The sequence below is a fragment of the Bidens hawaiensis genome, unplaced genomic scaffold, assembly GCF_021521415.1.
Source record: "Bidens hawaiensis isolate Kalapana, Puna unplaced genomic scaffold, B.hawaiensis_p1.1 tig00025785_1, whole genome shotgun sequence".
Lineage (NCBI taxonomy): Eukaryota > Viridiplantae > Streptophyta > Magnoliopsida > Asterales > Asteraceae > Bidens > Bidens hawaiensis.
The window spans coordinates 163,186-176,861 of record NW_027494130.1 but is presented as its reverse complement, the minus strand read 5'-3'; the positions used below and the strand labels follow the sequence as shown (position 1 = coordinate 176,861).

The 13,676-nt window shown below is 34.4% G+C and overlaps 1 protein-coding gene and 1 pseudogene across 1 annotated transcript; both read left to right on the top strand.

Moving 5' to 3' along the window:
- Positions 1-3,596: 3,596 nt before the first annotated feature.
- Positions 3,597-8,379, top strand: LOC143572262 (protein SGT1 homolog B-like). Its single transcript, XM_077057468.1, has 10 exons — positions 3,597-3,806; positions 5,110-5,179; positions 5,292-5,416; positions 5,518-5,659; positions 5,761-5,857; positions 5,985-6,050; positions 6,264-6,402; positions 7,147-7,223; positions 7,298-7,402; positions 7,952-8,379. Exons 1-10 carry the CDS (start codon positions 3,647-3,649, stop codon positions 8,057-8,059), a joined length of 1,089 nt encoding a protein of 362 aa, XP_076913583.1. The 5' UTR covers positions 3,597-3,646; the 3' UTR covers positions 8,060-8,379.
- A 156-nt stretch (positions 8,380-8,535) lies between these two features.
- LOC143572261 (UDP-glycosyltransferase 88B1 pseudogene) lies at positions 8,536-9,976 on the top strand (annotated as a pseudogene).
- Positions 9,977-13,676: the final 3,700 nt, after the last annotated feature.

Below are 13,676 nucleotides of genomic sequence, written 5' to 3'. Positions count from 1 at the left end.
CAATATCAAAGTTGATTATGTCAACCAAAAACCATCACTTTTTATTATCCTTAATATCACAACTTTATCAACATCGATTAACCCCCAATGGATTAGATATATGCTAGTTATTGTTTGCATTCCATATATGCTCATTATTATTTGCATTTCAAAATAGTTGTTTTTTCCTTAATATCACAACTTTATCAACATCGATTACCCCAATGGATTACATATATGCTAGTTATTATTTGCTTTCCAAATATGCTAGTTATTATTATTAACGTTTTGAATATATTATGAAATCACAATTTGTTCAATTACAATGAGAGACATAAATACAATACAATGACTAATATCTAGGAATACTATTAGTTACAAATTATATGCAAGTAAATTATGTGAAGAACTGGAGACAATCACTCCAACGTATTAACCAAACATGATTTACTCTTTCATAATCAATTGATTTGATCACAGTCCTTGATATAATTATTTGCATCTCAACATAGTTGTGTTTTTTTTTTAATGTGTTCACCTTCATATGTTCACTGCCTCTTTATAATCTCCAACAAAGAAAACATGTGCTTTATGATTTAAGTTGCCGCAAGAAACAAATGAATGGTAGAAAGATAAATGAGTGTAAAGCTATTTGGAACATAATTGTTAAGTGATGAATTACTTGATATCGCCGTATCAGCCTAGCCATAATTTGATTGAAGTGCACATGGTTTTAAGCTACCGCTTCCTGGAATGGTGTAGAAATTAGCCATAAACAGATTAACCCGATGTTAGAATTTTGGGTCAGGTCATGTAATAAAAGATTGTGTCAAAATAGAAGTGCATTGGAATAACACACCTTAAAATTAAAATGCTATGTAAAATATAAAATGAAAGTACACTAGTTGTTTAGTACGAGTTTTCATGTTTTATAGATAATTCAATACATCTTTAATCACAATTTTCACAGAGTTTGTTGCCTTTCTTTGTCAAAATGGTTCCATAAATCCTAACATTCAAGTTTCAACAAAGAAACCATAGTTAATAGTCTAATAGGCTAAACCTTTAAATTTCACTAAACAAAATAATCTGAATCAAGTATAAATACAAATTTCACACAAATGAATGTAATTTCAACATCATATTTCCCAAAGAAAACACATCCAATTTCAAGTTTTATGCTTAAACACCAACTGACACACGTGTTGATCTGCCTAATTGAATGGTTGCACCTCGCAAAAACTAAAGAGACAAAACCGAATGTCATGGTACTTTTCAGTCATCTTTCCTTAACTAGGTCTTAGGTTAAACAATTTGCGAAATTGAGTTATTGGAGAAATAACAAAATGAGTGTTTTTAACGGTTAAAGATTTTTTTTTCTTCAAAATAACAACAATAATAATAAAAGGCCTCTATAAATAAAACTAATGATTTAATTGGTTAAAGTCTATCAATATTGTTTTTCTATTTTAGTTAAATTATTTAGTAAACTTTTAACACACAATGGGTTCAAGTTTTTTTCTTCATAAAACCAACAAATTCACTCATTAAAACGAATCGGATTCACACAAAATCTCATATTACAAATTTATATGAAACACAAAGAAAATGATATCAGTTAGATCCTAACACTACGTATGTATCTCCATCACTAAGATTAAATCATGAGTTTTGTGATTAATTTGTAAACATTGTTTTGAGTAGAAACTTACATGTGACAACAAGAAAACTATAGGTTGTTAAAAATGTTAAATTGCTAATTTCATGAGATTTAAACAAGATTCTAATAATATGTTTTAAAAATTATTCCACTATACTTATACAAAATTAATTTATAAATAATAGAGAATTTGAAGGATTTGATCTTGATTTCACGTTTGAACGACGGTTAGGTATAAACAAATGAGAAGCACAAAGGATGAATCGGATAAGAGTTTGAACATAATAAGACAAATCTTTTATCTAAATAGTTAATTTGTTATTAGAAGATAATTGTATAGATTCTATTATTTATGTGTTTGTTTGTAATTAGCGTTAGAGTAACAAACAAGTTAATGTTAATGTAACCAGATGGTTTATGTTATTGTATATCTTGGTGAGTTCTTATTTTCGGGTTTGATATGTTATTAAGAAAGAATTGTAACAAGTAAAAAGAATTGACAGATTGGCACTAGAGCAAGGTAAACCTATGCACCAATTAAATAACATAATTTGATCAAAAGATGCCTTGAACTTTATTGAAAAAATCAACTATTTTGCCTTTGAAAATTTATTGAAACTACTTGGAAGTAGTACTTGCCTACCTCGAACTTTCTCTTTTTATCCGGTGCTTGCCTTCCCACAAGAGGCAAGTTGCCAAAGTTGACAAAAGTTCTACAACTGGCATATCCTTTTCTCTTTATATAAGAGAACAAATAATAAATTATCAAAAAATAATAAAACAAAAACAAAATGAGTTTCATACAAGAAAGGAATTTGTTGTTAACCTTGCACATAATTATTATATTTTATTGAGCTTTATATAAAATATTTAATGATTACAAATATAAAATATTCTTACTTAAATAGTTTTTGAGTTAAACTATCATAACCAAAGAAATAAAACTTTTAAAAAGTTTAGTTCTGGCATGATGCAACCAAGTTAGGTTATGAAAATATGATGACATGCATGATATTATGCTGATCTATACAGGACACTCCTCAACAAACTATAGGTCACTAACAACAAACAAACTAAATATCAAAAACCAAATACAATATACAGTCCATACTGAAAACCACATCGCACGTCGTCTTAACCGCTTTGGTCACATTTACGGTATACACATACATTATTTTACTCATAGATGCACATGTAGCTACTCTCACGATGGAGCTTGGTGAAAGAGAGACCACTATCTATATGTTGAGGCTAATTAGTGTTGTATCGTGTAACGTGTAGGAATTAATGAATTATTCATCATGACTTAGCTATGCGTTACTTAATCAAAGTATATCTAGCTCGTAATTAACAATCCAAAGATATCTTTAGGCTAGACGATTACATATCTTTACCGCAAGTAAAATATAGTTTAAAATTTAGTTTTGACCAAATCATAATAATCAGCTTAAGAATTAAATACTTTATTTTATATAAGATAGAGTACATAAAATTGGTTGTATTGCCAATAAGCTGACGGTGGAATAGTAAGGGAGATACTTGGTTTTTCATGTAACACAAGTTCGATTCTTGTCCCAATCATTTAGTTTTGGCGGGAGACTAGGTGAGTAGGAGACATTCACTAGTTGGATCATTGAACTGAACATGTTTTACCTCACCGCACTTCCGTGCTTTCAAGCGAGTGTTGACGAACGTTAGCCTTAGGTGAAAATTTTTCCTGAATCAAAAGACGAGTTCATTCTGATATGATGAATTTAGTCAGTAATTTATTTAAAGGATTCTATCTACCGTTAAAACAAATTTCGTTGTATTTTCCCAACAATAACCACAAAACTTCCTAAATAATTAATTTAAGCGTTGACGAAGACTTTTCATAATTTAATAAATAAAACCATACTACCGGGTCTTTATAAAATATAAATAAAACCCAATCAATCAATCATTCATTCATTCCTCTGCATACTCATATTGTCTTCTTCTAGAGGCTTCTTCTTAATATCATCTCCAATGGCCTCTGATCTTGCAACCAAGGCCAAAGAGGCTTTCATCGACGACCATTTCGAACTGGCCGTTGACCTCTACTCTCAAGCTATCCTCATCGATCCTCACAGTCCTGACCTCTTCTCTGACCGTGCTCAGGCTAATATCAAACTCAATAACTTCACAGGTATATATATTATTTCTCAATTCTGTTATTTAGAATGTATTATATATATTGTTAGGGTTTTGTATACTGATATTATTGTGAAAGATATTTGTTTGTTGTGGTCCTTGGATATGGTTTTATTACGAGTGATATTATTTGTATAACGATAAACGAGCCGAGTGGAACCCGAGCTTGACTTCTTTCAAGCTCTTTTTCTAAAGCTCGAGCTCTGCTCTTGTTTTATCAAGCTTAGGCTCGGCTCGTTTATTATTCATTTATGAATTAATTTTATATACATTTTCAATTGGTTTTGTATGTGTCGAGAAAAACTTTAAATGAGCCTAAGCTCGGATCGAGCTCGTGTAGTGTCTTAAATGAGCCAAAGTTCGGCATATGACGCTGAACGGAAACAATACAAAGACTAGATATGTTCTAGCTACAAGTGCAAACGGTTTTCGGCTCGTTTTGACTTTAGAGAGCTCAACTCGGCTTGTTTCGAGCTTTTTTTATTGTTTTTTTCTAAAGCTTGAGCTCCGCTTGTGAGTTTTCATTTTCAAGCTTGGGCTCGGTTCGTTTATTATATGTTAATTAATTTATGTACATTTTCAATTATTTTTGTATATATTGAGAAAAACCTTAAATGAGCCTAAGCTCGGCTTGAGCTCGTGTAGTATCTTAAACGAGCCAAAGCTCGACTCGAGGTTGGCTGTGTAGTGTGAAATTAATGCATAGAAGTCCGAAAGAGGTGAAACATAAAAGTACACAAGGCTCGACGCCTAAACGAGCTTAGCATACATGAACCGAGCCCGGGCTTGACAACTAAACAAGCTTTATTTGAGGCTCGGGCTTGGCTCGTTCCGAGTTTTATATCGTGAGCGGCTCGGCTCATCTGCACCCTAGTTCTAGCAAACGATTAGATAAAACCCGTAAGCGAGAAATATCGTTACGATCTATCAAAAGTTGTTGTAACGATTGCATGTGAGCCTTTATATATAGGCTATACTACTAGCCTACCACATTAATCTCGGCCAAGGTAACCGATATATTAACTAGAGACATAAATGACAAAGTCCGTAACCGAAATATTAATTTTGCTCAGTATTCTAGACTTTAGTTTGACTAAGTAAGTAGTGAAGAAACAGTTCAAATTAGTACCAAATTATTAAAAAAATATTATGTTGGCTATATATTTCTTTATCTATTGAGTTATTGACATTCCCATTGGTCCAAATGCGAGTCGACGATTAGACTAAGATGGCCCACATCCAGTATATTTGGTGTTTACCTACTAACTTGTACACACGTTACAAATTCTTTCTTGCAGAAGCTGTTGCTGATGCAAGCAAAGCAATAGAATTGGACCCCTCGAATCCGAAGGCTTATCTTCGCAAAGGGTGAGTCTCATTAAACGAAACCGAGCTTATTATTGTTCTCAATACTATTCGGTTTATGAAATATATTGAAGAGAATTTATGAATATTTTGTAACTTTTTTTTTTGTATACAGGACGGCATGCTTCAGTCTTGAAGAGTATCAGACTGCCAAAACCGCCTTTGAAGCCGGCTCCAAATTAGCTCCAGGAGATACAAGATTCACAGATTGGATAAAAAAGTGTGACAAGTTCATTTTAGGTAATAAAATATTCTTAAAAATGCTAACAGCGTCGGAATTTGATTTTTAGATTTATGAGAATGTTATACCTTTTATGACTGTTGTTTGATTTCTATATCAGAGGAAACTGGTGAACTACCAATACAATCATCAGATGCAACCCCTACTAATGGTGTGGCTCCTAGTTCGACTACAGTAGATGTTGAAGAAGTAAAGAACACATCCAGTGAGGTGATCGCGGCACCAGCCAAACCCAAATACAGGTTTGAATCTTTTCGAATATCTAGAATATGGTTTGTGATTTTGATGTAGATTGCATTAGGTGTTGATGATATCTAGCTGACAAACAGTTTTATATCTGCAGACATGAGTTTTATCAGAAACCAGATGAGGTTGTTGTGACAGTGTTTGCCAAGGGAGTTCCGGCTGACAGTGTGTCTGTCAGTTATGGGGAGCAAATCGTATGTTAAAGTTTTACTTTCTTCCAATTGCTATATTTTCATCATGATAATTTTTTTTATAATTTTCACTTGTGTTCCACCAAGAAAAGGTTTCGTATACACTACTAACGCGGTTGTTGCTTTCCAGTTAAGCGTTACCATTGAGGTACCTGGGGAAGAACCATACATTTTCCAGACTCGTTTGTTTGGAAAGGTGAGATACATGGACACAGAGTTGTATTCTAACAGTCAGATCATCTTGTTACTTATTTATTTTTTCTGTGGTTTAAATATACATGTCAGGCATATATGGCAATTTACTATATAAAATAAATTCCCATACAAAGTAGGGGAACACTATGTTAACAATGAGGTGCTGTGCTAGTGAATATAATATTTTCACAACTTTTATTTTTTAAATTGACAGATCGTCCCTGCAAATTGCCGATACGTTGTTCTATCAACCAAAGTTGAAATCCGGCTTGCAAAAGCTGAAACTATACATTGGACATCTCTCGAATTTACTAACAACAATTTGGTTGTGCGACAGAGCAATGTCGCTACAGGTACGTTGTTATTTATGACAGTCAATTTTGTTGCGTTTTGAAAGTTTTTATTTAATCTTGATTTTGTAGAAAATACTCAAATAGTGCTTTGATGTAGAGGTGCTCATTGAATCGAATAACGAATTTTCAAGTTAATCGTATCGAATAATTCGAATATTTTTTTTTGGTATTCTTATTCAATTCGTATCCGCTTAAAAGTTGGATTATTCGTATTCGTATTATATCCCATATTTGAAATTCGATTCTATTCGTATTTGAAACTCAAATTCGAATTGATTCGAGTTCACCTATGTCAAAAACTTCAAAAACCATAATCATCTTTGTAAAGCACTTAAATATAAGTTTAAAGTAGCTAAAATACCACATGATAATAAGTTCAAAATTAAGTATTGGCAAAATTAAGAAATATCAGTATGGGTTATTGGGATTAATTATTATGTTTTGGACATTTATTATTTGCAGATTTGACCAAAATTAATAAAATAAATATATATTAATATATTATATAATTTGAATTCGAATTTCGAATCGAATCGAATAAAAAATCATGAATTCGTATTCGATTATACTCGAATACGAATCGAATTCGAATATTTTGAAATTGAATTCGAATATTTTGAAATCGAATTCAAATCGAGTTGAATTTCGAATGTTTCGAATTCGAATCAAATTTTGAACACCCTACTTTGATGTGCTTAGTTATAATGATCAGATAATATACAGATGGCGTTTTCTGTCATGTAGCTGCTCAAAGACCAACTTATCCTTCTTCAAGGCCAACCAAAGACTGGGATAAGCTTGAAGCTCAAGTGAAAAAGGAGGTAGGGACTTTGACTAGGAGGCACAAATCATGGTTCATGTTGTGTGGCTAATTGAGTCTTTTGTAATTTTTCAGGAAAAAGATGAAAAACTTGATGGCGATGCGGCTCTTAACAAATTTTTCCGTGATATTTACAAAGATGCAGATGATGATACAAGAAGGGCCATGAGAAAATCTTTTGTAAGTCTCTTCTTTTCTTGATTTGCAAATTGGTCCTCTTGCCATCGAATATAAGAGACAACAATTTGTTCTGATAAAATTTATATGAATTTTTGAACGGGTCAAATGGGTAAATTTTAAATACTTGTCTGAAAGTGAAGCTGGCCATTAGGGTGGAACGCGTTGAAAGTTGTCTAAAGTGTATTCAAATCCTTCTGTTTTCTACACGTTTTATTCAAAAAGATATGCTAGTATTTATTTTAGTAGACAGTTTTATTATTCGTGATTCAATTACCCGACCTGCCCATTTTAGCACCTCTACTTATGAATGAGCCTGGATTCATTTAACATGTTGAATCATTTTAATCAAAAAATAAACTCATCACTTAAAATAGTTATAACTTTTGTAACTATATTTGACACACCAATTAAATATAAAAGAATATACTTAATCGGACAAAAATTGTTTTTGGTAAACCCTGACTCCACTCATTTGCCACTGTTACTTGAAACATTTATTTACATGTACGCTATTAGTTACGGGTTGTCTTTTTTGGAAAAAAAACACAGGTTGAGTCAAGCGGGACGGTGCTGTCGACAAACTGGAAAGAAGTGGGATCAAAAGTGGTGGAAGGAACCCCTCCGGACGGTATGGAAATGAAAAAATGGGAATATTAAGAATCGGTAAGATGGTATGGTGCACTTTGTGTTGGATGTTATCTTCTTTTCTAGTATGGTCGTGGTTTGGAGCTGTACGTCCATATTCTATGTACTGGCTTGCATTCCAGTCGTATTGTCCGCTTTTGAATTGAACTCTGGTTTTAGTTTTGGCATATATTTGGCTGAGTTTGTGGAAAGCGATTTTTCTTTATATTAGAATTTGGGCTGTTTTTGCATAGTTGAATGGAGTAGACTTATAATTTACTTCAAAATGGTTTTTGAATTATTGACTTTTAAGACCCTAGTTCTAAATGATTAAGGTGGCTGACAACTGGTTTGGTCTTATTTGTGTGTTTTTAATAGCCATCTAACAAAAGCAAAAACACCACTTTATCACCACTCATTTCACCAAACCAAAATTATTTCATGTTCACCTGTTCTTCCTCAGTTCCTAACTCTGTAAATTGTTGCCAGCCATCTCAACCAAACCAAACCAAACCATACAATCAGACGAGATGAATTCTTCTACAGTGGTTCTGTATGCTGATCCAGCCATTGGCCACCTTGTTTCCATGGTGGAGTTTGGTAAACTTATCAACAAACACCACCCTTCACTCAATATCATCATTCCCACTCATAACCATACCAATAAATACATCGACACCGTCTCCGCCACCAATCCTTCCATCACGTTCCACCACCTCCCTGCAGACATCGTTCCACCGGACTTCTCTTCCGATTTCTTCGAACGTGCTTTCGGGATACCCGAGCTTTACAACCCAATAATGCATAACACCCTCGTAACCATCTCGGCCAAATCCACCATCAAAGCTGTCATTCTTGACTACTTTACTAATGCTGCTCTCAAAGTGTCCACAAGCCTTTGTATTCCCACTTACTACTTCTTCACTGGTGGTGCCTCACTGTTATGTGTGTTTTTAAATATACCTAACATCCGCAACACTAAGGATTCAAACGATTACTTTCATATTCCTGGACTCCCACCATTCCATGTTTCCGATACGCCAATTGTATTATTACCAGAAAAAAACATGTTTTTAGACATTTCTATTGACCTTGCCAGGTCTTTTGGCATCATTTTAAACGTGTTTACTGGGTTTGAAGAAAGAGCTCTTGACACTCTCCGGGGTGGTAAGTGTATCCCGGACATGGTGACTCCACCTATTTATCTAGTTGGGCCTTTGATTGCTAGTGGAGAAGATCAAGTAGATTCTACTGAAAACGAGTGTTTAAAATGGCTTGACTCTCAGCCGAGTAAAAGTGTGGTGTTTTTATGTTTTGGGAGTTTGGGTGTGTTTGAGAAGAAACAGTTGAAGGAGATAGCTATTGGGTTGGAAAAAAGTGAGCAAAGATTTTTGTGGGTGGTGTGGGACCCGCCACCAGACGGGTCGGATACAGGCGGTGAACAAGTGGGTGTTGAAGAGTGTCTTTTTAGCCCGGACTAGGGATAAGGGATTGGTTGTGAGGAACTGGGCCCCACAACCGGCTATACTAAGTCATGGGTCGGTGGGTGGGTTTGTGAGTCATTGTGGGTGGAACTCTATTCTAGAGTCTATGGTTGTTGCGGTGCCTATGGTGGCATGGCCGTTATATGCGGAGCAGAAGGTGAATAGGGTGTATTTGGTTCAAGAATTAAGGGTGGCACTAGCGGTGAAAATGTCCGTGGATGATTTTGTAACAGCGGAGGCAGTGGAGGAGAAAGTGAGGGAGTTGATGGTTGGTGAGGAAGGGAAAGTGGTGAGAGAACGTGTTTTAGAGATGAGTAGAAGGGCGAAGGCCCGCAATGGAGGACGGTGGTTCCTCTGTCACCGAGCTGTTTAAACTAATCCAACCATGTATCACCGGGTGATCTAGAGCCTTAATGTTTAATAAGATTAGTTACTTTGTGCTAATGTTTAATGAAATGCAATGCTAATAAGGCAAAGCTTTTGGTTCAAAAGGTGAAAAATGAAGAACTTAAAGAAGCATTTTAAGATATTTGTTCTTTTTCCACACAATAAGTTATAGCATTCTCAACCCGTTCTCCATCTCCATCTCTATAATTACATTAAAAACACTATTTTTCCCTCCCTTGTTCAATTATCATTACAGTTTTCTCTCTCCTCTACTCACAACCAATCCAACAAATATTAAAAAATAAATAGAGGCAAAATGTTTCCCTAATTTACAAAAAATCACTACATTTCTCTCTTAACCCTATAATTTACACTCACAATCACTTATAACCTCACCCTTTAATTTGTAAACTTCACTAACATAATTATAGGAAATGAGATAAGAATGCTCTTAAATGTTCACAATTATTATAGGTTATTTTTAGTGGGGCTACATGTGCTTGTTTAATTAATGTTCTGACATTGAATGCTAAAAATAGCAAAATTTATCTATTCATATTATAACACCTTTACGTACAACGTGCGTATAAATTAGGCTATATGTAGTGAAGGGGCTACAAATGGAGGCGAATTGTGACACGTGGCGTACAGTCAGAAAGGAGTGAGAATTTGTTTTTGAGGTGTAATGGTGTAGGGGCTACAAATTGGGCCTACTGTATCTTTTTTTATTATTTTCATTTTATAATTAAACTAAAAAAATAAAAACCAATCAATTTAAATAATTAAATAAAAATCCAATAAAATTAAAAAGAAATACAAAAAAAACACAACTAAAATAAAGACATAACTAAAAATATAAAAATACATAACTAAAGAAAAAAAACATAACTAAAAAACAAACTAATATCCGTAATATTCGTGCATTTTTTCACGTCGTCGTTGAAACAATAACGCGGCTTCCTCGTGAAACCCCTCTACTTTGAGGGATCGGTAGTCGTCTTTCATTTGACATAATTCCAACGTCTGGTTCATCTTTTCTTGTTGTTTGTTGGATGCTCGAAGGTCGTTTCCTATTACCGTGGCATTTGTTTCCAAACGACTGACCAACTCATTTATTTCATCGGGCGCCGTATTGAATCATGTTCATGACGAACCTTCCCCTTATTTTTTCTCGATCTCCCGCGTGGTCGAGACAACTCCTCTACCTCTTCGTCGTCGGGTATATTAAAATCGTCGGCTAAATTAACCGTGTCGTCCAGGAAGAAGCTACGAGCATCGGAGGGTGTGTTTGGTGTGCTCGGATTCGTCGACGACGATGTCTTCGACCTTTTTGAAGGCCGGGATGAGCCGGCTCGTCGGGCGGCCGGAACGGTTGGTTCTCCGTTCCATTTCGAGCAACCGCGTAGCTTTTCCCAACAACTCAAATACTTGAATGGTTTCCCGGGCCGCTCAAAAGTGTGACCCTGAGCTCGAAAGTCGCTCATGGCTTGACTTATAATGTCGACGTCGTTATGCCTGCTACGCCAGCCGGACCCCTGCAACCGGTTAATTATACCGGCAAATTTTTGACAATCGACGTTAATTCCAGTGGGCTTGAACCGCTTCTTTTCCTTGGTAGTCTTCGGGTTTACCGGTTATGGCGAGCCAAGCTTCAAATACTTTCTTCCAAAACACCCCGGTGGCTTGAAAGTTAGCTACAAATTAAAATTATTTGTCAAAATTAGTATACATTTTAATAAACACTAAATACATTTTTAATAAATACTTAATATTAAAAAACTTACCGACGTTGGGATCCTCCGAAATGACGATCCAAGCCCTTGCCAGGGCCACCTCCTCCTCCTCGCTTCAATGCTTGTATGGATCACGTTGCGTCATCGGCTCCCCCGGTTGTTTCTTTTTGTGTTTACGGGTCGTCTTTTTGCTTGAACCGGAGGCCCGTGCCGTTTGCATCTCTGGTACCGTCACCGGCTCCGACTCCGGTGGTGTAGACCCGAACGCCGGCATTGTGTTTTGGGGGCTGAGATAGTTGGCGTACATGTTTAGGTTCGGGTCGGAAAATTGAAACGGATAGCTCGGTTGGTTCGGGTTCATCGGGTTCCATTGCAAGTTCAGTTGGTTCGGTTGGCTCGATTGCGAACCATACGTTTGACCGAAACCAGGGAATTGGTAGTTCGGTTGGTTCGGTTGGCTCGATTGCGAACCATACGGTTGACCGAACCAGGGAATTGGTAGTTCGGTTGGTTCGGGTTGTTTCTATGATTCATTTTGTTAATTTTTTGTAAGAATTTGGGTATGATTTGTGTATAAAATGGATATAAAATGGAGAAGAAGTGTGTATGTTTATATATATATATATATATATATATATATATATATTGTTTAAATTAATTTTTTTTTTTAAATTTGACCGCTGTCAAACGGTACTATTTATATAATATTATTATTTCTCACACATCGCCAGCGACAATTAAATCCTGCCCCTGCCCAAATAGCCCACATATCGCCGGGGGGGGGGGGGCGGTGTTTGCGTGCCCTTCCTCGCCCCATTTCACCCCTAACCCACGCCCACTACACAAAGTCTTATGATCGTCGGATTCATGGTATTGTACATGTGTATAAAAAAACATGTATGCTCATATATGCATATATTATACATATATGTATAATTTAGTTAAACCGAGACGTTTTTCTTTTATGAAACCAGGATGCTAAATAAGAATTTTGGTTTTTTACCTTTTCCATTTTTGCATTTTTTTTATGATTTTTTTCATTATTTTTGGGTTTTTTTTGTCCAAAATTATTCTCATGGTTCTCAATTTTCAAATAGTTCCCACATGATCGTGATTTTATATAAATGATAGAATAAAATAATCCTTAACGTACAAAAAATTATGTATTCACGAAATTGACCCATGAAATCACATCCTAATATCTCGGAATCATCAATACATACTCAATTAACCATCGATTCACAAAAAAAAAAAAAAACAGATTTGGATCGTTAATTGATCAATTTTTTACTTTTCTTCACAAAACCCATTTTGAGCGTATTATAATTTTCTTGAGCATTTTTGTATTTTGTCTTGAGCGCTTTGTATTTTGATTTTGAGTGTTTTGTTTTTGCCTTGAGCATGATTTGTGTACGTTTTTGTACGTTAAAGATTATTATACAATAACCTGACCCTCTCTCTCTCTCTCTATATATATATACTACGTTAGGTACCTGTGTAAAACACAGGTTAAAATAAATAAATTTATTTAAATAATAACACGATATGAAATATAAAAATTATTTTCAACATTAAAAAAAATATGATATATGATTGAATATATTACATAATAGACAATATGAAAAAAATAGAAAATTCGTAAATCTCTAAATAGTTTTTTGTATACAATGTTTGTAATTTAATTTATAACTTATCTTTCATATTAAAATTAGTAGTTTCACTTTGTTTTTTGATTCAACTCTAGATATGAAACACATAATTGACCATGTATTAAAACAGGCTTCTCAATAAACAAACCATCTAAAGCAATCGACCTTTGCTTTTATAAATGTTCATTACAAAACAAACATAGAGTGAATTTTTTTCTTTTAAATTTGAAATTAATTATTGTATCAAAATCAACGTGAAAATCTATTACTTATAAAAGCTTAATATTAATAATTAATACAATATCTTTATATAAAACAAATTAATATATTTATGTTATTAGATTTTCTAAACCAGAAAATAATAATTAAAAAAAGAAAATAATAGATTGAATATATA